We start from the raw sequence: 27,500 nt of genomic DNA on the forward strand, positions 1-27,500 counted from the left end.
AAGACGACGACTTCACTTCACTTCACTGTCTCGCTACTATATTAATCTTCTCTCTCTCCTCTTACTTCATTTTGCCTCTACACAGTGGCTTTCCTAATCACTTGCACGCCCCTATTAGAGCCAACATGACCTTTTGTGTGTTGGCAGTTTCCTGGGTGACCTTTAAGAGTGAGGCAGACTGAGAGCAGCTGCGGATGGAGTGGAGCATAATGCGGGGCTAATGTGGACTCCATCACTGGGCTCAGCCAGAGAGGGCCATTACGACTCTTTGTCCTCAACTGGAAAATGAGAAAATTAGTCACCTTTACGTACGTGCAAGTGTAGCCAAGCTTACAAGGACTCCTCTGACCTCATCTCTTGTTCTCCTCAGTGGAACAGGCCCTCCAGATCGCTCGGTGTTTCACAAGTGATCTGTCACTTTCACTCCTTCGTTCTGTTTCTCCCCATCACAATCTCTACCGCTCATTTGCTTTGGACTCCCTCCTGTATTTTCTCTCTCCAACTCCATCACCTTTTCAATTTCTCCTTCTTTTGTGATCCCTGTTACCAAAGTAAATATCTTAGTGGCGCAGCAAGTTTGGGGCTTTTTTCTCGGACATGGAGACTGAAGCGGTGAATAAACAGTCATCATCTATCCAATGTTATTTACAACCATCATCTGTACCAAATGTATTGACGGAGATATCCGCTGTGCTTCTACGGAGCTCACCGTATTTGTAGCACAGAAGTGAAATTAACTTGAGCTTGTTTACCACCTTGTTCCCTGGTCTTACTCTTCCTCTGAGTATGAACAATAAATTGGGTTTTATCCCCTCTCTGTAACTCTTGCTCACTGGTGAGTGATAGTTATATTAAACATAATGCTGCTGTAATGTAAGTGCATGCATATCCTTAATACACTAGGCATGGCTTTATGGTTGTATTTCTATCAAAGACCCTTCCAAAACTTCTCAATGGATCAGTGGCAATGAAAAACACACAGCTTTTATACAGCACCTATATGTGTGGGCACTGCAGCAGCACTGTACATACTCTGTCTTTCTCTTTCTGTCACTCTCCCTTTGTGTCTGTGGCTGTGCACACATGCATGCATGTCGTTTTCAGCTGAGCAATTGTATTCCCCGTTGGCTTTAACTCTATTTGTGAAACAAATAACTTTTCCATTATCCAGATTCCCCACGCTCTGCAGGCAACCTGGCTTTTGACCAATGTGAATTGACAGCATGCACACGCACAGGTGAACACACAAGGACACACATACCAAAGCACTCAGGTGCACACAGACACAAACACACACACACTATGCTCAATCAGTTTATTCTTGTTATTGTTAGATGGATTGTGCAGATACATATAAGCCATGTGATTACTCAAGCTTGTGGTTGTAAAAAATTCTAATGATTCTAACCAATCATCCACTAAGCGGCCTCTATGCCTCATTCTGGGACTCAATTTCCACCCAACCCACCTTGGGACTTCTATCACCAGGCCTGCTGATCATGCTCACCTGCCAGTCACACATCCCATGCCACACACACCCTCCTTTCTACCACCCTCTCTACTTAAAGCATAGAAACTATTCTCATCAGTGGGGATACGCAGAGGCAGTGAGGTGTACATTTTCCCAGACTAACTTATTTCGCAAACTACAAATGCGTGCTGTATACACATGCTTGCATGAACACAAACGGCTATCCACACATGCACATACACACACACACACACAGCACGTGCAAACACACACAGGCACACAGAAAAAAAAATCTCCCAGTCGGGTGCTACAACATGTAATTTTCATTTTGATTATTCCAGTTGCTCTGGAGTGATGTGGTTGTCTTAGTCGGAATGGCAGTGCAGTGCAGTGGAAAAGTACAGAATGGTAATGATATCCTACAGGAGAAGTTCCAGTCGTGCAGCGATAATCATTTCTACAGGATTAAGTCCTGACCCACATCAGCCCAGCATATTAGCATTCTGAGAGAGTGCTGCGGCAAGATTCCACACAGACTAAATGCCTCCAGTTGATAGGATGGGAAAGAGGAAGAGAAATAAGGGAAGAGAGGGAGTGAGAGAAGCAAAAAAGATTGAATAACGTGAGAAAGAGCTTGGAGCATGTGTTAGGCCTTGGGTGTGTTTTGTGTGTGTTTATTTGGTGTGCGTTTTAAGATGAGCCTTCCTGCCAGCCTGAGTTGAGCACTGTGCACCCCGCATTCATTTGCATCCCAGCTCCTGCATCGAACCAGGGAGGTAGCTGTGAAATGTACAGTACCGCTGTGGCATTGGGTGGCTGAGATGGAAATTAAGAGGAACTCTGTGTAAAATCTCAGATGTTTCATTGATTTTCTCTGGTTAAGAGCATTGGTGTTTTAGTGCTGATGGCCTTCGCCAGTGTGAGGGCCAAAATATTGATGTTTTTAACTGGGGCAAGATCAATGAAAGAACTGGATTTAGAAATACAACCAAACAAGCAGGGGTTGCGTGTTTCGCACATAATGCACTACACTTCAAGTGCCTCAAGCCATTCTTTTATTGACCCGTAGATCCCACTCCATGGCACTTTTCACCTATTTGTATCAGTGATGTTCTTTGCTCTTTGATAGTCCTAGATTCCATACAGTGCAAAGAGCCCAGTTATCTTTTTTTTTTTTTTTATAAAAGATTCAACAGTACAGCATCTGGTGGTAATTACAAAGTAAGAGAACAGAATTTTAAAACTAGTGGGCCACTGTTTTGGATCTTTCACTTAGATTTGCATTTGTGGTGGGTGTGAGCTGGCAGCAGATGGGTTGTAGATAACACTGAAGATGCGGATCCACTGGCCCACTGGCACTGCACCCATGAGCATAGCTATTAAGCAAGTGCACATTCAAAACAAACCAATAAAGCATTATTTCATTTATCATAAGACTTCTCTCATGCCTTCCTTCTCTCTCTCTCTCTCTCTCTCTCTCTCTCTCTCTCTCTCTCTCTCTCTCACCCTCACCAATCAGATGAGTCAGATGATTGCTCCCTTTGTGCCCCCCAGCAATTAACAATTCTATTTCTGTCTCACTCTCTGTTTCTCTCTCTCTCTGCATGTTTTTGTTGTGACCTTTGTTGCTGATTATTATAACAAGCTACCGTGAACACACAGATCATCTATGGGGAGTCGGGGTGTAAATTTATTTTATACTAATCTTGGCTCTTTGCCTCCCCGGTGGGACATTGCTTGAGATCTTTACTTACAGCAAATACTTTTTACAGTTATGACACTATCTTCTCTAATCATACCCAAAGTGATTGTAAGACTGGATTTATGGGGATTGGAATTCACCAATGCTTGCCAGAGCTAGAGCGTGTGCAGGGACTCACTCAATCCTTATAAGATATTACTGATAGAATTAAACTGAATCCAACTGACTCCGGTGTGATTGAAAAGATTATTTACAGGTGTTATTTGTGTTTATGCGCATAGTTTATAAGAATAGAGGCAGGTACGATCGGTAGAGACCGTGTTCACCTGGGAGATGGGGAGCCTAAATGGAAATAAGAGTATGACACACACACACACACCACACACACACACACACACACACACACACATACACACAGTCAGACCCCAGCAGGGAAGACAGATTGGGATGCCACAGTAGCAGTATTAATGCACACAATGGGGTAGAAAGGTTCATACAGGGACAAGACACACACACACACACACACACACACATACACTAGAGAGAGAAGGTGAGAGAGAGTTGGAGAGTTTTGTCTCACATATTCCATCAGATTTTCTTTTATGGTTGATTCATCCAGGCCTGAAGGTCACTTAAAGTTGTGAAGTCTCGCGTTTTTTTCTAATACCAGCCCACACTAGCACACACGCAGACACATTCTCTCTCTCACGCACACACACACACACACACACACACACACACATGCACGCACACACCAACACTTGCATACACCCACACACGGCAAAATGCCACTTCATCTCCTTTTATGAATGCTCCAAAGATATCAAAGAGAGCGGAGGTGACAATGCCATGCACATCGAGCTGATCCCGTTTTTTATTGGAGAGGATTTCTTTCCACCTGCACCTGCCTCGCTTGAAGACAGATGTGTTAAGGTTATAATTGTTCAGTCGTGACCACAGCATGTACGCAGACACAGTTTCGGAGGCACACGCACACACACACACATACACAGAGCTCCCTCTATGTAAATGCTGGTGGTGTGTATATTTCTGAGTGTATCTCAGGGCCACTTGTCTCTGTAATGAATTACCACGCTGCCTCACTGGTAATACCTGTCTCTTTATGGATTCAATTATAGTCCGCCATAAGGCACAGCCCCTGTTGTCACACAGAGAATAATCACTCACACTTTCTCGGAGCCCAACAGACCATGGATAAATCTAGAGACTACTGTACAGTTAAGTGATGGAATGGTTCTTATTCATCATTTACAGATTGCCTACCATGATAAGTGAGTGTGTGACTTCAGCATTGTGCTCTTATCTCCCTTGAAGATGAATGTAGACGACGGGGCTGCACGATTTTAACATTGAAATGGAATAGATTAACTTTGAGCAGGTTGGTGGTTGCCATGGTACACTTCTGTTTAATTTAGCACGCTGTGTTGAAATTAATATAATAATGTGTAACACCACAGTAATTACTAAATCATATGTAAATTGTTATGCCCCTTTTAAGGTAGTGCTTAAATTACACTGTAGCGATGTGGATGAATAGAGGTTTGGGGAGATGAGAAAGGGACAGTGTCTTCAACGGTAGGTTCAGACTGCCGTTAACTCCATTAATAACAACTCACCAGAAGTCTATTCTATCTCTATTGAGCCAATCAACCTGACAAACTCGAACAACTTCCCAGCTGTCAACTAGCTTGTCGGCCGAGGAAAGTTGACCAAAGCTGAACTCATTGACAGTTGCCAATCAGATCTCTGTGCCTACTCTTTTTCTTACCATTTCTCTGTAGGATGTTATCAGAACTGTGTTGCTGCATGACACCAGTGGGGAACTCCAGCACCGCCCACAGTGTATCAGAACTGGTCAACGCATCAACTGTGTTGATGGCAGTGTGATAGTGTAAGAGTCTGTAGAAGAAGCTGTGTAGGCGGCCTAGTGCAGGGAAGTGGTAAGTGTTTAGAATGGGAAAAAAAAACATCTTAATCTATATGTTGTACTAAAAAAATGAGAAAGTGGGAAAATGGTAAATGCTAATTAAATATAATTATAAAAATATATTGTCCTCTGACAACTATAATAACATAAATTAAGAGGTAATTAAGTTTATGTACTTCATAAATAAAAATAACTCAAGTTATTAGTATTTCACATAATATCTGTTACTTAATCACAAAGTACTTTGTAATATGATGTGTAATTTTAATATCTTTACTTAACTGCACTGTGTATTAAAGGGCTGGCAAGTATTTTATGATGAATATATATCTGACTTCATAATCCATAGGGATTTAGAATCAGAATCTATAGGTCTTTAGCCTGTGACAAAAATCTGACAAAAGACTACAAAAATCAGTGAAAGCTTGTGTGCAATGTTGACCTACACAATACACACTTGTATAGGTACACAATGTATAACACACAGTAGTTACAAGTATGTATGTACAAGATACGTATAGTACTCAAAACAGTACTCAGTATGCTTTGTTGCCTACTTCCAATTAAACACACACATTGTACACATGCCCGTGCACATGCACGCACACACACGCACACATAACATGTAGGCAAAAGCAGTCTTCATTCTCTGGTGATAATTAAAAGTCAATTTCTCTCTGTTCATGGATAGCCTAAGCTGGGAAAGCAAAGTGAACTTTTCTGTTACCATAGAAACCAGATCCCGGGTTTATTCTTTTAAAGCAATGATCCTCAGAGACAAGGGGAGAAATATGAAAATAGGATATGACATGATGTTTTTTGATGTCTTCAAAATGTCAGAGTCCTGGCAAAGTCTTATATCTTGGATCAACATGAGGAAGCTTTACTCGATTTCTGCTGGAGAACATCGTATCATCGTATCATTACAGTAACAGGACAGTGGAACTCATAGTTGCGGATAGCGTGACACGATACAGAGGAAACATGAGTCATGAGTCTATGCGGGTTGTGTGCAGTGGGGCTAATTCAAACTCTTTCGGAGCCAAGCAGGCGCTGATTGCTGCTGTGCTCTTCTCCCTAGCGCAATGGAGCATAATATACATTCTGTACGTAGACACACACACACACACACACACACACACACACACACACACACACATGCAAACACGCACACAAATCAAACACAGTCTGTATCTCACAGGAAATCATTGCAGTAATTAACGTCCTATTGTGCTCCCTCATGGCCGCTCTGATTGGCTGAAAGTCATCCTAAGGAGCGGCTCTGCGGAGTTCCCACAGGTATTTTTCCAGAGTGAAATTATCCCAGCACTTGGCAAATACCAGGGGACATCATCAGGCTGTGTTAGTGAGTAAACATTCCTCTTCTCCCCAGTGCCCCTGTCCCAGTGTCTCCAGCCCGCTCAGCCCCAGTCATTTGTCAGCCTAGATTTAGATTTATCAACACATAGGCCTCCTGGGCTGGAGCTTAATCTGCACTCTTGCCCAAAAGCCCTGAATTTACCGGACGTGCTGCTGGTGTGTTGGGAAGAGGGAGGGGGGAGGGGGGGGTTAGTGATGGGAAAGTTGGGTAATGTGGGGAGGCGATGGAGGGAGGGAGGGTGGGGGAACAAGACGCAGGAACTAAAATGAGGGACGGACAGAGACGACGAGGAGGGAGGGCGAGAGAAAGAGAGAGAGAGAAAATGTCAAGTCAGTGGAGTGTGTGTGTGTGTGAGAGAGAGAGAGAGAGAGTGAGAGAGAGAGAGAGAGAGGGAAGGAGGGGTGGCGGTGCTCTGTCTAAGCTGCTATTGAAAGTGGCCGAAGTGGTGTGTGGAGATTTGAGGGTCAGGTTCCAAAGCCAGGGGGCGAGAGGGAGGACAGAGTGCTAGAAGAGCGATAAGAGGCAGGGGTGGGTGGGGGGTGAAGAGGGCTGGGAGCGGGGAGCCTCTGTGTGTTCTGTCTGTGATAGAAAGGAAAAGGGGGGGATGGCTGATAGAGTGTGTGTGTGTGTGTGTGTGTGTGTGTGTGTGTGTGTGTGTGTGTGAGTGTGTGTTGGGGGGAGGGGAAGGGGGGGTCTCCTGAAGAGAAGAGAAAGAGAAGGGAAAGTGAAGGCAGGTGAATGGAGGAAAAAAACAATAGGACACAGGGGGGTTGGGGTGATGTTTGGAAGATTAACAAGGGGCTTTGGTTGGAGGAAATAGCTAGATGAATGCCCGGAAAGAGAAGGCATGGAAAAAGGCAAGCGGTACAGAGGGAAAGGCAAGATATCTGGACAATAAAGGAGAAGAAGATACAGGAGGTCTCTCTTCAGGAAATCAAGCGGAGAGATGTGAGATGCATGGCGAAAAGAGATGAAAGAGGAATGCTAAATGAATTCCTTAGATCTGCTATTCTCAAGACAGGGGTGCATACGTAAACCCAGGGGTACGCGGAAAGCTCCAGAGGGTGTGCGAGAAGATTCTAATTTATGCATAAAATTATTAGAATTAGATGTGAATAGATTGAGAGTCCTGTGGTTATCAAACTGCAAATTAGCGTAATGGTTACTCAGGACTATTTTTTAAATTATGCATGAATGTCGTTTAGTCCACAATGGCTTGAGTATTCTGTGTGGAAGAGTTTCATTCTTATCGATGCCAGTTAGTTCAGCCATAGGTGAGATATTAAAATGATGATTACTTGACTACTTTCTCCTGTTCGGTTATGAATTCGCAAAACCAGAGCGATAAGAGGGTTCACAAGTTTCAGTTGTGTTTTACCATATGCTTTATTTAAGGGATTTTAACGTACATGCTTTACTTAAAGCAATATTCCACTTAGTTTTAACATGGGGGTTATTTGGCACTTGACCTGTGATAGGCAGAGACTAGGACCCAGATGCAGACACTCGGAGGCAGAAAAATGATGAAAAAAAATACTTTACTGAGAGTTAGCAAAATACAAAAAAGGCAACCAAACCAGGCAGGGATCAGGCAAGGCAGAGTCAGACAAGGCAGAATTCAGATAACCAATTAATACAAACAGGAACATGAAACGCAGGAAAGCTAGAACACACTAGACAATCTGGCAGGGACTGAAGGGAAAGTGACTGGTATATATATGTTGCTGGAGTAATTGTGAATTAAGTCCAGCTGGTGCAGGGAGGAGCTGGACTGGACTGATTGAAGCTGTCAACAGGACCTAGAAACACAACACATAGACAAGACACACAGACAAACAGACAAAGCGATCAGAGAGGAGTAGAAGAGGCAGACAGGTCAGGAGGTGAGGCAGGCAATGGAACAGCCGGTCCCATGACATGACCACCATGAAGATCCGGTCTCCCAAACAGGAACTATCTCTCCGAAGTGGTATCCCTCCACTATGTTCTTTTCTACCAATAAAAATGCTATTTGGCGAAATTATGTTCTAAAATGTTGGACTAACAGTCAATTGAAAATCACAGTAGCAAGATCTGTTGTTGAATCTATTCACCAACGTGTTAAATGTCGGTTTTAGACTATTTTTGTGGCCTCATTCAAATGAATGGGAAGTAAAAAGCTGAACGCTACAAACTCATCCAGCTGCATCTAATCTTGGTGAGTAGATTATATTCTGGTTTTCATGGCCGTCAAGTGCTGAATAACCCCCATGTTAAAACTAAGTGGAATATTGCTTTAAGGGAGATTTTTAACCTTTATTTAACCAGGGAAGGTTGACTGAGCATGCATCCATGCTCTTTTTCAGCAACGTCTCGTTTCACATTCACACGGTTGCACAAATTCACACCTCGGAGCTTCCCAGTACGACCACAATCTTCTGCTGTCGGCCACTGAGCGGATGGACTGGAGCATTTGGTGTTTATGCCTTACTCACAAACACCTTGACAGTAATTGTTGGAGGCGAGAGCGCTCCTCATTTATTTTTCCACCCAAATTTTCCCACCCGGTCTCGCATTCAAACTACTGACCTTTCAGTCACAAGCCTGCGTCTGTAACCTCTCTAACCGCTAAGATATGACGATTGCTTTCTGCTCTCTTCTTTCCCTTCCCGCCCTCTAACACAAACAGCTGCAGTCATTCAGGTGCAAGGCTGGTGTCACTAAAACTGAAGTTGAGTAGTATTGTAGTATTGCCAACCCGGAATGTTTATTCATAAAGAAATGCTTTATCATTTATTACTACCTACTGCCTTTCAATAATTATTTTTGATAATAATTATTTCTGGTGGTATTCAGATCTAGTGATATCTCAGTAATTTAAAGTTATTAGAAATTCATATGAACCTCTTTTAATCCAATTAAAATGGCCTCTGCAAATTCCATAATGCTTTCCACACATCTGGAGAGGTGCAAGCCGTCACGGGGGATACTGTTTCCCATGTACATTTTGGAAGTGTGGTGCAGTGATGGAGTGGAGCGATGATGCATATGACTACATGTCCACATGTAGCACATGGGTTAATAATGGATGTTCTGGGTTAGTACGGCCTGGTCTTGGTTAGTGGGCTCTGGTGTTGCCTGCGTTAGTCTGGCCTCAGTTGGTATTCTGGTCAGTGGGTCAGCGCCTGTAGCCAGGCCTCTCTTGGGTCGTTAAAGTGATGTTCCTCGTCAAGTGCTCAAATCACACCATTTAATTGGCCTCCAGCCCCCTGGACATGAGCCAATTACAGCTCTCTCTCTCTCTCGCTTACACTGTGTGTGTCTGTCTTCTCAGCAGCAGTCTTTTGCACTCTTGCTCTGCAGCAAGATCCCTTTTCCTCCCCGTCCTTCCCTGCACCACACTCTCCCCTGCACTGCTCTTTTTCTCTCTAAACCTCCTCCCTGTCTCTTCCTTCACACTGTCATTTTCAGATGATAGTATTAACTCTAATGCTCGCTTTCAAAATATTAGCTTGGTCAGAAGCACAAATCTTTTCAGGGGCAAAGGGCTTCTGCTTTCTCAAGGCAAGCGCAGTGACAACACTTTTTACGAGCATGAGACTCAATGTCACTGAGGAAAAATGGCGTTTGGTTCAGTCTCATTCTGACCGTGAAAGGATATTTCACATGAACCCGGTTGCCCGACAGCAGTGGGAGAAGTGGTCCCCAAACCCTCTGGCATAAAAATCAAAGGAGCATAAAAGAAAGGGAGGAGGAAGTGGAGCCTGCAGAGATGATAAGACAGCCGCGACAAAGACACTTTGTAATGGAACAAGACACAGTGGCTTCTGAATGTCTATAGACTTAATTACAGCATATCAGAGTGCAGAGAGGTTAGAGAGGCAAAGGTTGACAACGTGGGTGAGTTGGGGTCTTTTTAGGAATTTTATTTCTATTCCCATGGTGCACAGTTTCTGATGGAAGGTTGTTGCTGTGTCATATGTTTGATCCTACAATCAGTCTGTTATTGCTGGAAAAATAAGAGAGCGTTTATTTAGTTCATCATCACATCATCGCATAATCCCCCACAGTGCCTCTCATGGTATAATGGGCCTCTCTCTGCCGCTGCCCCGGACAGAGCACCTATTATGTCATCAAAAAGGGACGATTAGCGGAGGAAAGGGGAGATGAAAGCGAGGGCACCGACTACCTGTTCACAAAAGCCGTAATTTTTACCGGTAATTAAAGGCTTACATTTCCCTGACGGATCATCAGGGGCCACAGAACAAACGGGGAGAAGGAGCGACAGAGAGGAAAAGAAGCAGGATTCTCCTCTGTAAAAAGCTCTCAGGCTTATAATGGTAATTAAGGGCTCGTCTCGGGAGAGGGGACGATATTAGAACAGAAGAGAGGCTGGGGGAGGGGGGGTGCAGGAGGTGGGCCTCCCCCACTCTTTCATGTTCATTGCCCTTACTCATTCCTCCCCCTATTCTGCCGAAATCCCCCAATCCACTCTCTCACTGTACTCCTCACACTGTACCCCCTCCATTTCCCCCACCTCCCACCGACCTGCACTTCTCCGCAATGCAGAGTAAAGAGTAATCAGTTGAGTTCAGTCTGTCTTCATTGTTCCACATCAACTCGCCGCTATGCCGTGAACAAAAACCACATCAACACATACAGTAGGGGTTATTTGTTGGTATTGCTGTCTGTTTTTTAATAGTTACTTAATGAAAAACTACTGAAAATTTATTTCCTACTAACTGTTCATCCAAACTGGTAGTGTGTTCCTAGAATTTTGCTCTGGCTATTCTACTAAGAGACTGTGTAGCTATTGGATTGCCTCCAATTAGTGCCCATTTTGATTGCCAGTGCTGCTGGCACAAATCCAGCAGGGTCCTAATGTGGTACAGTACCTGTCTTTGTTTTCTGTCCTTACGGAGCCTGCAGAGCTGCTCCTACCCAGCACAGTAGGGGTTGTCATGGTAACCTGCAGCCGGCTAAAGAAAGGGACTGTTGACGGATGGTTTTGGACTTTCTGGGCTCAACACCACACCCCTGATACAACCAAATACAGAAAACACGCTGTTATATTACATTCGCAACCGATAAACACACCCGGTTTCAGTTCCCTGGAGACGGCCCCTGCACTGAGCGATGAGCCAGGAAGACCAAGCAGGATCAGATATTTTTAGAGATGGGGACTGGAATGAGAATTTCAAGAAATCTCAAGTGCATGTTGTAGATGCTGACTAGCTGTCCTTCTGTTACTCTACTGTCATTTCTCCACGCTCAATTTTTTTAATCCCGCCTCTTCACTTCTATTCTTCCTCCTCTCCGCGCATCTTTCTCTTGCCCTTCCCCAGAGGGTGTGTGTAGTGTGAAAATGTGTCATTCTGTGATTGTGGGGTGAATCTGAGGCAGCATGTGCATGCATAGGGGAAGTGTATGTATTATCTTATGTAACATGCACTAGAGACTCTCTCCACTGTCACTTCTCATGGTGATCCATCCATTTTTAACTGCACAGATGGATGTACCTCCTACCTCGATGCTACCTTCAACACACACACACACACACACACACAGCATTTACATGCACACGCACTCCATCATTTATTGAAAGGAACCTCAAATACACCGCATAGCAACGGTCACATTGAAAAATGTTTGAAATATGTTTTTAATTTTGTTGTTCAGAGCCACAGAAGTTGAGTCTTTTTATTGCTTATCTTTTCCCCTCTCCTATCTCTCCTGTGTGGAAGAGAGGAATTACACAGTAACATGTGCACTTTTTCATGCTTGTTTCACACCTTGTGGGGGAAGAATCGTGATTGACAGGGCTTGTATCAGAGTCTCCTACAGAGATCTCCACAGGACACCTTCACACACTCACACTGTTTTACAATCTCGCTCTCTCTCTCTCTCTCATACACACGCACACACAAGTTCTCTCTGCTCTGCCTCTGAAATGTTCTGCCTGTATGGCTTGTAAAAAAAAAAGTCAAAGCCCAAAATACCTAAACTATACATTCAGATATAAGCCTCTTACCAAAGCTAGACTGATATGTAGAATATTGCTGTTGTCATGTGAAAGCCTTGTAACTCCAATTTTGGTGATTTTTGTGCTTTCACTTCAGTTGAAGGATTACATGGCCTTCTGTGGGTTGAGAAAATTCTGCCATCCTTGGGTTTATAAATCCCTTTCAAACCCCACTGGATAAATTCAAAAATGCATGGTGGTAAAGCTAAAAACAAGGCAGCTTTTCTTAGCTCCTGAAAACTTTTTGGAGGTACAAGGTGTCATAGGCATAATCGGCGGGGAGGGACGGGGGGTCCCCCCCCAATGTTCAAAGTAGGCAAAATTGTCCCCCCCAATAAAATTGACGGTTCACATGCTTTTGCGCGCGCAAATCCATTATTTTCAACGTGGGCGCACTGCAGACGTGCTAAAAAGCAAGAGCGGCGTGGTCGTATGGAAAGCAGGTGTCTTTATTTCAGGCGCGACCATGGCGCATAAAAATATCTCAACTTTTTGGAATGCCGAAAGCGCACTGGATGTCACATAGCCTGAAATAAGCCTTGAGTCGCTCACCATCCAAACGAAGGTCCAAGATCTACCGGTGATATTCTCTGTACTCTGTACACCCAAACTGGACTCTGCCTTGTGTTTGATACCTCTAGCATTTTGACTAGGCATAATGTAATAAAATATATCTTAAATTAGCATTTTGACTAGTCATAATGTAAAAAAAGATCTTAGATTAGCATTTCGGTCTGTAACGAGAAATATCTTAAATGCTAATTTGCAATGTCCCCCATTACATTATGACTAGACAAAATGCTACTTTAAGATATTTCAGATATCTGTAATGAGAACTCCTGGAACTACCACTAGGCTACTAGGCCTATACTGCTGCAGCAGTAGTAGTAGTAGCAGCAGCTACTACTGCCTGGCAGGCTAGCTTCAGCACGAGGCAAACCGAGTCTCTTCGTACTACCACCAGCTCTTCAACAAACCGCCAACACTAACTGCCAGACCACACCTTTGGAGCGGCTGGCAAGTTGGCTTCAGCGGGACACGGGCCTCTTCGTACCAACCACCAGCTCTTCAACGAACCGCATTCGCTAGCCACTACGCCACCTGGTCCAAACTATCAAAATTAACTAGAAGAAAAAATAAAAACTAAAGAGAAAGCCAATAGCTACTGGTCTGAAATGAAGACCATGTAAAAACATTCCCAAAGAGAACCTATGCCGCGGTCCCAGCATCAGCTTCACCAACGTCCTCATTTGATCAAAGGCCACTGCAAGAAAACGTGTTCTTTGTTTAGATTATCAAACGGACAATGGATCATTTGTTTGTTTCTGGCTGCTAGCGTTAGCGTTAGCTAGCGTAGCTAGTGTTAGCAACATGGCGTTGCTAACACTAACGTTGCTAACGCTATCTACGCTAGCTAACGCTAGCAGCCAGAAACAAACATAGTTAGATGTTTGTTTCTTTTGTTCCAGAAACAAACAACACTGTTTGTTTCTGGCTGGTCCTGGCTTCCTTGTAGCTCCTGGTTCGTTTTCTGGCTGCTAGTTGCTAACGCTACCGCCAGCAGCCTGGCTACTGTCCAAAGCAAGAAACAACCGTAAGAATCCCAAATTGAACTAGAAACCCTGATCTCAGTGCTATGACAAAGGCAGAGTAAAACATCTGGTAGTATTAATAAGTAGGCAGGTTGTGTTACTTACTGATCCAGTAGAAAGAATGCCAACTGAATGTCTGTTTTGAACCCTCTCAAGTCCCGGAGCTGTCTACATCGGGTGAATGCCCGTCCGAAGTTCACTCTTGTTTTACCTCTATTTCTATCACTCTCCCTCTTCGCCTTCTTTGCCTCCTCCGTCAACGGGGTTCTTTTTCTCTTGCTGGGTAGAGTTTCCACTGTCACTTCGGTTGTTCCACTGTCCGCCATTTCCGCTACTGGGGAGAGCTACCAATAGCTACCGAGGAAAACCTATTCTATTCCTCTTTTGGTTGCGCAATGCATGACGCACTTCCTTTGTGCCGTAAATCGAGCCTTCATTCTCCCGGGAGATCGTACCCGGACAGAATTGCATAGTGAAAGCGAGGCTTATAGGGAACCAATCTAAACGCCGATGGAGTCATTATTCTATAGCCATTACACTGTGCAATCAACATTTACTTCATAATGATAAGTTAAAGCAAAAAAGTTGTCTATGGGGTCTTTAAACAAGATAATGTAATATGTGTGCAGTCATGCACGTTTCATGTAGGATAGTTCCTTGTGTTGATCTTTACTCCATTGTTAAGATTTATGTAGTTACCCTTTTTTCCAAGTAGACACATTACACTTTAAAATAAAAAATATATAACTAATAGAGAAAAGGATGGTATTAAAAAACTGTTTTGTTTTCAAAACTTAGGCCAATAGTTTGTCACTTAGCATTTTCCTTTTTTGGTGAAGGTGATTTATCTTTTACTGTATTCAAAAAAGCTCAACAGTGATGCCAAAGTCTGTAGAATTGCAGGAGATGCATTTAAAATTAGTAAAATTAGTAAAAAAGGCCCCCAGCCCCCCGACCTTCAGTTGTCTCCCCCAATGTTTCAGACACAGTTAGGCCACTGCAAGGTGTTCACCCAACAGCGACAATATGTTGTGCTGGTATAGGTTGCACCATTCCGAGTTCCCAATAAAACCTCAATGGGAATGCTACCTGGCCACCATAAAATTGGCATAGAGAGGAGCTGTAGCATCAAGTGATAATCAATGATAAAGAGGAAATGACAATGTTTGAGTTTTATTCTTCATACTCTGAGGAACATTGGGTTGTGCTGAAGAGCAGGGTGTGTCATTAAACATCAAACACACTCTGGCTATGACTTATTCAAAAAGGATTCCAGATTGTTGCTTATTCCACAAATAAAACATGGCTATGCCTGTCACACACACACACACACACACACACACACACACACACACACACACACAAAAGCGCAAATCTAAACAGTGGCATGTGGAAGACATAGAGCTTATCTAGTGGCTGCTAACAAAGACAGAAATTTGACATGCATGTGTGTGTCTGCCTGTTGGTTCATCATCGTGTTTGTATGCACGTTGTTTTATTATCTTCCTGCCTGGCTGTTCATTCATCTGCCATTCTGTCTGTGTATCTGCCTGTCAATCTCTCTGTGTGCTGGGTGCATCTGTGCTGAATTTGGACAGCGTTCTGCAGAGTGTTTTCTGTGTTTTCCTCTCCTCTGGTTTGGAAAGCATTCTTCCTCTGTCTACATCTGAGTGCCAGCTCTGTGAAGCCTAATTATCCCAAATACTGTGAATTCAGCTAAACATGCACAAAGCACTGAGGCAGAGATATTTCATGACCCTCTGTAGCACACTTCATTTTACAAACTCTCTACCCCTTTTCGCCATTTTCCGTCACTCACTCATTCGCTCACTCACTCATACTGGAACACGAATACAGATTGACCCATCACCTCCACAGCATGCCCAGTGGTAATTAGGTTAGAGAGTTATCCTTCCCAGTTTCACTGTCCTCTACCAAGGACTCATCAGGACTTTGTGGCGGACCCGAGCAGTAAACACAGCCAATGGCAGTCTGTGGGAAATGGAAGGATTCTCAAAGGAGCGGGGCTGAAATAAAAGAAAGGATGGATCTAAAGTCTCTCTTCCATCAGGCGCCGTGACCAACTCTCAGCCAGGGGGGAGGATGTCAATCATTCGGAAGATTACATGGATTTGTTCCACACCCACACATGCATGCGAGCAGATACAACACACACACAGACACACATGTACGCACATATAAAGACACACACACACACACACACACACACACTCATGCAAACACTTAATCATGCTCTTATGTTGCACAAGGCACACACTCAAGCAGCAGAGAACATTTTTCATGCCATTAAATCTTGCCAAGTGCTGTAATGGCACATTTATTTGTGAACTTCAAAAAAGGGCTACAGTGGTAGATTTGATTTTTTTTTTGGGAGATTTCACCAAAAGAACAGAAGCATATTAATCTACACAGGGGGAGGAGAGGCTGTATCCAATCTAAAGGAATGCAGCAACCCATGATCGCTGGCATCCTGCAAAATCTTATTGTGCTTAGGCCTGTTTTCTTTGGGCAATAGCCATTGCAGTGTTTTTACAGGCATGTTGTGTCAACATTTGTAGAGATAATGATATGCTCTCTATTGTGAGTACAGCTGCTCGGTTCAGGTTATCCCATAAAGGAGCTGAGAAGCTGGGCTGTGGAAACGGCTTAGTCTAACGATAGGCTACTGGTTTTAGTTGATGGAACATTGCAGATCTTGTGTTGTGTTTTCTTGTTTGTCCGCGGTGTGCGTTTGAAAGCCTCCCAGCAGCCCATGGTCATAATTTAACTTTGCTCTGTTTTCTTCTCTCCCTCTGATAGCTTTGCCTGTAATTTATTGTATTGTTCTAATGAAATGGACTGGTCGGCCTTTAAGTGCCCAGGTTTTAAGACATGTGCGTATTTCCTCTGTTAAGAAACCCAAGGTTATCAAGGTTTCAACCACCCCCACCCCACATCCCCCACCCCCCACGCACACACACACACACACAACATAAAGACTATTTACCTCTGAACCTCTGTATGCATGTGTATTGTGTTGTGTGCCAGTATTTAGAGCCTGCCTTCTCTAAGGTATGTGTGTCCATGTGCAAGAAAGTTACCAACTGGCTGATTTAAACATAATCAAGCCTCAATAATAATTCACTCAAGATGAATTAAAATCAAGACAAAGGCTATTCTTGTGAGTTACCAAGGGTTCCATACTGCTCTGAGAATAATAGAGGGTTTTAAAGCGCTGCCCCTTTTCTGTAACTTGATAGCGTGGGAGTTATTCACCTCATTGTTCCAATCCCAGCTAATAGCCCTCCTACCATCTGTTCCAACTTCAACCAGCTTGTTATCATCTTAGTTTTCTGGCTCACAAGCTAACGACAGAGTTATGCCAGTCTTATATGAAAAGGTCTTTTCTCTCTATGCCTGGCTAACATTAGTAAGTCTTTTTCAACAGGTTTGCAAATGCAGTCGGTTAATTGCTGTTCAACCTGTCATGTAAAACTGCCGGAGCAGAGTGGTAGTTCCATGGTCTACATGTAAGACCAGGGCCCTCAGTGAGGAGGAGCATAAGTGTTATTCAGATGGTCTGAAGAGGGGTCGACTTTTGATTCAGATTTAGGTTTTGGTTCACCTGTAGTCTAAAATGTACTGGAACAGTGGTTTTCAGCGTGGGGTCCGGGCACCACCAGGGGTCCTTCAGGGGGTTCCACGGGGTGCCCAGCAAATTAATGAATTGTTAAACTCCAGCATTATTTAATTTACAGGAAGTTAACACACTTAGAGAATGTGGAAGAATTACTATTTTGACCATAGTTTCACTGTTATCCCTCTACCTACAATACAGATAGTTATGGAATTCTGGACAAAATCATATCTAACAATAAAAATATTCACAGATTTGTGTCCGAGAGACAAAATCTCACCGTACATTAGTGGCCCTTGATATGAAAAAGGCTGAGAATGACTGTGCTAGAATTAAAGGTAGAGCTCTGGTGAGAGGTGGAAGTAGATCTATATAACTAGAGGAAAGGCTGGCATGTAAGCAGGGTAGAATCAAAGTGGTGGTGGTGATGTTGACAATGATGGTGGTGCTGTGAGTAATAATGAAATGGTGGTGACAGAAGTGGTGTGACTTGTAATGGTAGAGGTGTTGGTGGTTGTTGTAATTGGTGATGACGGTGATGACGGTGATGACGGTGATGACGGTGATGACGGTGATGACGGTGATGACGGTGATGACGGTGATGACGGTGATGACGGTGATGACGGTGATGTTGGTAATGGTGGAAGCAGTAGTAGAGGCGGTGGCAACGGTGACTGGATCCACAGGACCTGGCCAGCCTTGGGCCCCACCGTCCTGCCTGTCTTCTGCACCGGGGAAATGTGAGAGCTTTTGGGAGAGTGCTGCACTTGGATTAGAATGAGACAGCAGGAGGCCATCAACAATTTCCTATGATTCCCAGGGAGCTCAGTGGAGACTTCCTCTCCAAGCAGGGGCGGCCGGCAGCATGAAATTCCCAGATTGAAACTGATCTCTGGGATAAACTAGCAGCATGGGGGAGGTTGATAAACCAGAAAAAAAGGGGGAAGCTGCTTCTGTCTCACACACACAAATACTCTCTGTCACACACACACACACACACACGTACACAGCCCCTTTTATTTTCATACTGATTTTATTAATTAGTTTGTTCTCCATAATAATTAATAATAGCAACTGTAATTGGCAAGTTGCAAAGTAAGTTTATTTTGCATCTTTGCTCTACAGATCATTATTTAATTCATAATTGACAGATACTGTATAAGGTTCTACAGCAAAACGTGTGTGTGTGTGTGTGTGTGTGTGTCTATGTGCGATCACAGGAGCCTCCTGTTTTGTAGGTACAGCATGTAGCCTTTGTAGAGCCTGGATGTGCACAAATACCAAGCTGAGAGTGGCTGTTGAACTTTGGAAATGTCAGCCACTGCTCCTCACAGACGGTGCTATCAGTTCATCCCTTGGTGTCCTCCCACCCTCCTTGCATGTGCGTCTTAAAACTTCCTCTGTGCTGAGGGTGACCTACCTAAATCTTTTGAAGTTGCGTCCGGGTTGTGGGTAGGATGCATGTCCCGAGTTCAAGCGCAAACTGAATTTCAAAAGTAACCCTGTCAGCTGTGTTCTGGAGACTCCCTTACATGTGTGCCACTGGTCAAGGTCAGGGCATTTGAGAATAAGGTGCAGATGCAGGTGCAGGTACAGAGAACATTGCATCCTAGAATCCCTTTATTAAAGCGGTTTCCTCCCATTCTCCGCACCGGGCTGCAGGGAGCTGTCCATGGTGCTGTAACATGCCAAGCAGCCCTACAGCAGGATTAATGAATCCATCCCCAATACCAGTGCAGTTTACCTCACACTCTTCCTCATAATCCCTGCTGTGAAACTGGAAAAAAAGCCTCTCCCTCATCCCCACCCCCATTATGCCTCTCTCCCAGTCCTTACAAACTCACATGCCCAGGAGCCAGACACAACACTAGCTCTCCAGAGAGGAGTCTTCTCCACTATGCTGTATATGTAGTGTATGATGTGCCTCTGTCATCACTGTGTTGTTTACATGTTGTTGTGCGGTTCACTGTGAGGCAACAGCATGTGATTGCTGCACTGCAGGCCTTCCGAGAATGCCACTTCAGAGGAATGCAAAATAAACATGTGTATAGTATATGCCGAGAGTGTGCTGTCTTCATGCATACTATTACTGGAGCTACTTTGCAGTGGATTCACATGGGAGGTGAGAGGGGCCTCTTCATGCCATCTCTAATTGGTTCACACCAGTGCTGATGTGGTGAAGTCATGTAACATAACATTTCCATTATTCCTATCTCTAGCCCATCAATGAATTTGAATTCATAACATGCCTTGAATAGCAAAATAACACTTCGCTCTTATTAACCTAAATGGCACCACTCCTTTTTATTACTGTGTGAAATATCATTATTTTACTGTTACTGAACACTAGCCTTTGCTGTTGAACCAAACAGATAATGTCAATTCATTGAATTGACATTGGCTCTTCAGTGACCATTACCTGAAAAGATGATGTGAGCTTCTTCTCCCACATATCAACTCTCAGCAAACTGCTGTTGTTGACTCCTGACCTTCCTTCATACCCAGCCACAGTTCTAAGGAAAATAATGTCATTGTGAGCCTCCTCTCGCTTCCCCTCACCTTCTTCTCTCTCATGGATACCTGATCTCCAAGGGAAGTTTTAGGAAGCTCTTGGGTGCCCCCCTGTGTTCATTGCTGTTTATTTGCTTTCGGAGCAGCATGTATGCTTTGTTTTGTGTGCTAGTGACATGGAATCAAAATGTGTTTCCCAGGTCTCCCTCCTCCACTCTATGTAGGCGTGAAAGGCCTTTTAGCATGCTGCCTGCTTCAATCACTGCTTTCTTCCCCTCGGTCTGGTGAGGGTGCATAAGGCAAGGAAAAGCTTCCCACTTAAAAATACCCTTTGACATGCACTACAGTATTTTCCTAGACTGTGTATGTGTGTGTGTGTGTGTGTGTGTGTGTGTGTGTGTGCACATGTATGCAAGCATGCGTGTGTGCAAGCTTGTGGACAAAATACAAAGAATTGTAAATGCACATCACCACTTGTCACCAACTAAATGATTTGAGTTTCTGTTGATGTCCCAAGGCACTGATATGATATAATACCACAGTTTTTCAGGCGTGCGCTTGGAACGCATAAACCCTTTACAAGCCAGCTGAACTATTGAGAATGACAGCATGTCGTTTGTTGTCTTTGCAGGAAGCGCTTTGAACCTGACGTGCCGGGCGTTTTTTGGCTACAGCGGCGACGTCAGCCCACTCATCTACTGGATGAAGGGGGAGAAGTTCATCGAGGACCTGGATGAAGAGAGAGTCCAGGAGAGTGACATCAAGTGAGTAACAGATGTAATGGATTTAGTTGCAGATGAGAGTTTGAATTATCATGCACAGTTTTACAAACATTAGGTTTAGACCAGTGTTGTTAGGTTACTGTATACTTTATGAAGACCGTTAAAATTATGAAAAATGTTCGTGTCCACTAAGTGATGGCACTGCAAGAACCAATAGGGCCTCATTCCTACTCCAGTGTGATGCAATGCTCTCAGTTGTGGGCTTTGATTAACTATTCTCTAAACTTTCATGGCTGCCAGGTCCAGTTTGATAGTGAAAGTCCAGGATTCTGTTGCTCTAAACACCAGCCATCTTTTATCACTCCTCTCTAACATACCATCTATCTGCTGTATCAAACCTGATTTGTTGGTTTGTCCTCATTGCCACATTCATTCTAAAACCAATGTAAACAAGCCCATGTCCAGTTTTCTCTCTGTGTAGTTTGAAAATGTCTCTTTCCTAACCTTTTGTGCCAGGAATGGATGTACTCACTTTTGCTAAGCTCTCCCCTTATATTGTCCCCTCTACAACTGCTGTACATAAAATCATTTTCTGTGTACATTTTTTGTGGCTCTCTCTCCTGAAACACATTTCAACAAGGCCATTTCTGTGTCTTGCTCTCCCACACCACCTCTCTTCAGTGTAACATAGTAAAGTGGGTCCAGCAAGCCTCCCTCTCAGGGCTCTAAGACATTTAAAACAAGTCCATTTCCATGTCTCTCCCTCCCTATGGTGTAACACATTTAAACAAGTCCATTCCCTGGTCCATGTGCATGTTTCCCATTAGGGGCCAGGCGCTGTTTGGAGAGACTGCAGCTCTGGGGAGACAGCCCTGTCAGATGGTTAACAACCGCCATTTTTCACACCGCCGCCACTATCGCTATCGCCCTCGCTGCAACCACCTATAGCAGCATGCAGATGGGCCATGGGGAGCTGGGGAGGAGGGGCAGGGTGATGGGAGAGAGGAGAAGGAGGAGGGATAGGGGAAAGGAGAGATAGCTGAAACAGGGGAGCGAGGGCAGACGGGGGGAAGTGGAAAGATATGGCAGAAGGAATAAGAGATTCGGAGGAAGTCACTGAGGAGGAAAGTAAAGAAGACGCATCTGTGATACTGAGTTTGCATGTCCAATGATATGAACATGCCACAGAAACAAATCTCATTTTTACCACTGCTCTCCTCTCTTTCTCTCTCTCTTTCTGTCTCTCCTCCTCCATCACTCCCCTACTCTAGGATTCCCCCACTCATCAGCTGAGGGGTCATCTGTTCAATAATTCATACCGATATTTCATGCAGCGGATCAATAATATATTTGATCATGCATTCTTTATTCTGGATGCCGTTAGCCTAGGCCCGCTCTGATCTAGCCAATGCCTTGGTTTTACTCCCATGAAGACAGCCGGAGAAAGGGATTGGACAAAGAGGGGGAGCAGTGGAAAGATAAAGAGAGGGGAGACTAAACATGAACAAATCTCTGCTTGCCCCGCAGCCAAGCTATCTCCCATTTAGATGATACAGTGGACATGGACATGTTTCTAAGGTTTACCTCTCTTCTTCAGGCCAGCACCCACACACTTTTAGATTACCTGCTTTATTACTAATGCATCAGCAGCCAAACTTGAGCCTAGCGAAGAGCACTCATACCTTGAGCTCAGAATTTCTGCAGGCGTCTATTTACCCAACTCTCAGCCTATTGATTTGGAGGAGTTCATTTCTATGGTAACAGCGGCCCATAAATTCTCATTTTGCACAGGCCGGGACAAGGCTATTGTTGTTATCATAGCACGGATGACTGGACATTAGCATAGCACACAGAGATTAATAAATTAGCAAAACAAATCTGGCTCAGCATAATAAAGGAGGTGATCAATATTTTATTGACCCAGTTCAGTTGGTGGTTTGCAGGTGTACGTCGAATTGAATGAATAAAAGGAATGAATAAGTTGGAAATTGATCACTAAATGAGCAAACACAGTGGATTTGCTAATGAGGAAGTGAGAGAATATTGAAAAGAAAAAGTGCCTGCAGCCATAGTTTGGGAATACTAGCACAATTTACTCAACAATTTACTGTCAGGTGTCTCTGTATCGATAAAGCAAATCACCCAAAAGGCAAATAGAGGTTTTTACAAAGAGTTTTACAAAGAGTTACATGGAATCCTACTGTAACACTTAGGCTACATCTCCTTCAGATAAGGAAGACACAACAGATGCAGCTATACCCAGTCTGGGATGGTTCAATCAGCTAGTCTCCTTTCCCTCCAGCCCAGATGTTTGTGTCTTTTATGGTCGGCCATTCAGCTCTCCATCTGGACAGTTGTTATCCACCGAGCTTAGGCTCCTCATCATCTCCAGTTGAGGCTCAACGGCGGTCCTTTTCCATCTAGTGGCCGTCAAGTTGTGTGGCAGAGAGTTGGGCTGGCTGATATTGCGTGATAATGTGAAACGGGAGACTTCAAAGTGCCCACCACTCCCTGGAGAGACATGAATCATTCCCGTGCCTCCTTCTCGCAGCCACCGCCGCTTCATCTCACAACAAACTCAACTGAAACTACAAATACCATCAGTACTGCCTCAGCCTCTTTACACAAAGCCGGTGATACACTTTCAATTACTGATGACAAATCTCCCCAACAAGCTGTCCTTATGTGCTGTTTATTGGCTTGAAGGCGAGAGAAGAGAGATGCCTGAGAGCAGTCATTATCCCCCTACACAGTCAAACACACACACACACACACACACACACAGAGACACTTTCCTTTTCTCTCTTCCCACTCTGCTTTCTAAAGCTCACACATTGCCCATATTAACACATAGATGATACATGCGCGCAAACATACAAACACACACACACACACACACACATACACACACACACAAACAAGACAAAATCTCTTTCTCATTTGCTCTTTGTTTCCTCCAAACTGTAATTTGTGCTGAGGGTGCTGTAAAAGTGGGCTAAGTAGTGTGTGTAAGGTATGAGGGAGCATTATCTCCCCATTCTCCCCTCCATCAGGCTCAACCAGCCCAGCGGGGGACACTCATTTACTTTATGGAATATTACTTTCTCTCCTTCTCCCCGTTACCATGGCAGCCGCTATAAAAAGATTTTCTTCTCGTCGCCATTATTTGATTTCCCCCCCGCACACTCGGAAGAAGAGCCCTTATTGATTTTCATTTCTCATATGTTTGGAGTGCAGAGGAAGAAATTAACATACCGTGAAGTACTTACAGTAGCACACAGGGCTTCACCCAGATATAGTCTTGTTGTACAGAGACGCACGAACGCACATTTTATCACTGAACCCTAGTGGATTGTAACACGATGCGTTCTGTGATTGCTGCACCCTGGACCACATCTTTTAAAGCCCGATCATAAAAGACTCACACACACACACACACACACACTGCTTGCCATTCCATTCACCTGCAGTGAAATTCCTGTACATTAATGAAGAAGACTGGCTGAAACAGAGCATCTTTGCATTGGAATCCCATCTATGTATCGATCCAACACTGATGCAGAAGTGCAGCATTGCTGAGTGTTTTTTTTTTTTTTCTTCTTTTGTCTTGCAGGGTTGTCAAGGAGCATCTTGGCGAGCAGGAAGTGGCCATTTCCTTGACGATCAACTCAGTGGAGGAGGGGGACCTGGGAAATTATTCCTGTTATGTGGAGAATGGCAACGGGCGTCGCCAAGCCACCATCCAGCTCTTCAGACGGGGTAAGGGCTCTTTAACGTAGCCCCAACACAGCCGCTTAAAGAACCTCAGGGGTTAGAGTGCACACACTACAAACACTTCCATTTCATAAAAGGCCCTTCAGACTTGGGGAATATCCTTTAAACTGGGTAAAGAAGACTTAATGCAGGTGTGCCCCATATACCTCCCTCCATAAGACCTCTTCCTCATAAGACCTCTTCAATCAGAAGGCTGAAAACACATACAGCACTCTCCTCAGCAGCACAGATTTATTCTTCCTTTCTGATCCTTTTTTTCTCTCTACCTCCATCCCTCTTCAAGCCGTCCTTGTGTATGGTGTTTACCACCATAGCAATCTGTGTTTATGCTCCATTTGGTTATGTTGTTTTGTTGTTTCCTTCTACATGCGCCCCAGCAGCTGCATAGCTATTTTGGCTCTCTAGCATGACTTGTCTGAGGCGCTCTTCATGCAGTGGTTGTCACTTAGCAAAGAGAGGTAATTTGATGGCTGTTTAAACAGCAAATTGGTCCTTGCCTTTTCCCAACAGGCCAGTAAGTTTGGCATACATTTACATAGTAAGTCTCTATCTGTCTCTCTCCCCACTTTTAGCTCTGTCTCTGTGAGCGCCTTTTGTAGACAGCCCAATTCTGTTTGAGTTGTCTTTGTAGACTTTCCAGTTCTATTTTATTCTCTCTGTTGAAGCAGCATTTCCGAGGAGAGGGACACCAACTCACTGTGATTAAGAAAGATTTCCAATCATTTTAGTTCTCGCTCTCATTATTAGGGGTTCAAGTCTGTAGAAGAAGAGGATTCCTCTTCTTCTTTTTCTTCTTTCTGCCCTAAAACAATCTGTACCTCAGAGACTCTAAGTCCTAGAGCAACCAAATTTGGTGGATAGGTTTCAAATCTCCCACACTACGCAGGAAACAAAAATGGCACTGATTGGCCAGATGATGATGCTATAACAAGCAACTTCACATTGTGGCCAATAACTTAAACTGTAAAGCCTTGAATAAAAAACAAATGCTCAACACAAATCCATTGTGTTGTGTTTACAAACACATAGACACTTAATGTGGATGTTGATGCTGTGCACTGTCACTGTCGCTATGCTCCCTTACCAGTAGGTGTCTCCCTAAAAGAGTAGAAGGAGACTGCAGAATGATAGGCAGGGAAGAAGAGTGTAATCGAGAGAGGAGAGTAGAGCGAGCGCAGATGAAGTTATGTACGCTGTCAGCGGTTGCTACAAGTAAATAAAGTACTCAAGAGTTCGCCGTCACTCACCAACATAACACATTGCACATATTGGTTTTCATTTTAGTTGTGAGCCTATTTTTCACTATTACTATTACTAAACAAAATTTTGGTCGTGATGCACAAATTAAGTTAATGGCGAACATGCACAAACAGGAAGTGAAGCATAATTCCTAAACGTTATTCTTTTTTTAATTTATCCTACAAAGTTCCCTTAATTGCCACCAAATTTTACACACAGCGTATTTCAACTGCTACCTGCTTGCAATGTGCCCCAAAGTGTGTCAGACCACTTTTGGTCATGCCAAATAGCACCACCATCAGGGCAAATTGGCAATTTTTCAAATGGCAATATGTCAGGCAACATGTCACCTGCAGTTGCAGGACTGTCATAAAAATGTTCTATTGTTGAGATGTAGAACTTTTCCATAATGATGAATAAAGCTTATATTCTCACTGTCAAATCATTTGCCCCATAGGCTTGGACCCCACTAATGGCTGCTTGCAGATATATTTCTAATGTTTATTTCATGTTTCCCCTCCCAGAATGCAGCTCTCATAATCCCTACTTCAAGGCTGTGAATGTTTCTGTAGGCTGCCTTTCCTCCTACCTAAGAAGAAAGAGAGAAATGGAAAGGGGGGGGGAGTAAAGTAGTGTCAGTGAAACGAAGACGACTTGGAGAGAGGATGAATGCTGTTGATCTGTTAAAAGCTATAGAGAGATGGAGAGGCCCAGAAATAACATATAAAAGGGGTAAAACAACAGCGGGTGCCTTTCAGCGTAATTAGTAAATTGCTGAAATAGAGTATATAGTTGATGTATATGAGAAACATTTAGGCTAATGTGCTGGCTGTATTCAGGGATTCAGTGGGGGCAAAGCAGCAAATGAAATAACATCTTTCCTTTTTTTTCATGTTATTTAGTCTAATACTGAGTCATGAAAACTGAAAAGAATTGCTTATGGGATGAGCTAATTTCACTTCTTTCCAATGCAGTTTTACCTTTTTTCTTCAACAAGTGACATTATCTCTGCTACTAAGAAAGAAAATTCTTGAAATAAGCTGGTTTGCATTGGAAACAAGTGAAATGATCTTGCCCCATTGGCAGAATATTGTACTTGTTTCAATAAGATTTTAAGACTCCATACTAGGCTGAATGACTTGTAAAGAGATATATGTTTTGCTGTGTATATAATCTGTGATAGTATAGAGGGTGCATTGTGGTTGCCATGGCAGCCATGGGGTGTTCCTGTGCGTGGTGACAGAGATATAAGGTGCGCCTGCTCTAGCTGAGCCAGCCAGGTAAATGCTGCTTTAATACACAACATAACTCATCCCTCCCCAAGCTGGGTCTCTGTGCAGCGGGAGAGGAGGCGGAGAGGAGAGGATAGAGAAGAGAAATGAATTGAGAGAGAGAGAGAAGGGGAGGAAGAGCAAGAGAGCTAAAAGAGTCAGCAAAGAGAGAGGGAGCGGTGTGATGGAGAGGGGAGTTAGAGAGATGAGTAAATTGAAGCCTCTCGTTTTGAAAATGCCTCCATCCATGT

General features: G+C 43.8%; 1 protein-coding gene across 2 annotated transcripts in view; it reads left to right on the plus strand.

The window, feature by feature from the left end:
• The window catches only part of il1rapl1a (interleukin 1 receptor accessory protein-like 1a), a 123,644-nt gene that overhangs the window by 91,138 nt on the left and 5,006 nt on the right, over positions 1-27,500 (plus strand). For both annotated transcript variants that reach the window (XM_071521083.1, XM_071521084.1), the window contains exons 6-7: positions 20,875-21,007; positions 24,579-24,724. In XM_071521083.1, the coding sequence (XP_071377184.1) occupies positions 20,875-21,007; positions 24,579-24,724 (279 nt within the window). The remainder of the gene's footprint in view (positions 1-20,874; positions 21,008-24,578; positions 24,725-27,500) is intronic.

Source organism: Centroberyx affinis, unplaced genomic scaffold (genome assembly GCF_046629955.1).
Source record: "Centroberyx affinis isolate AG114_WGS23_722 - 3 ecotype Tasmania unplaced genomic scaffold, CSIRO-AGI_Caff_v1 ptg000857l_1, whole genome shotgun sequence".
In the NCBI taxonomy this organism is placed as follows: domain Eukaryota; kingdom Metazoa; phylum Chordata; class Actinopteri; order Beryciformes; family Berycidae; genus Centroberyx; species Centroberyx affinis.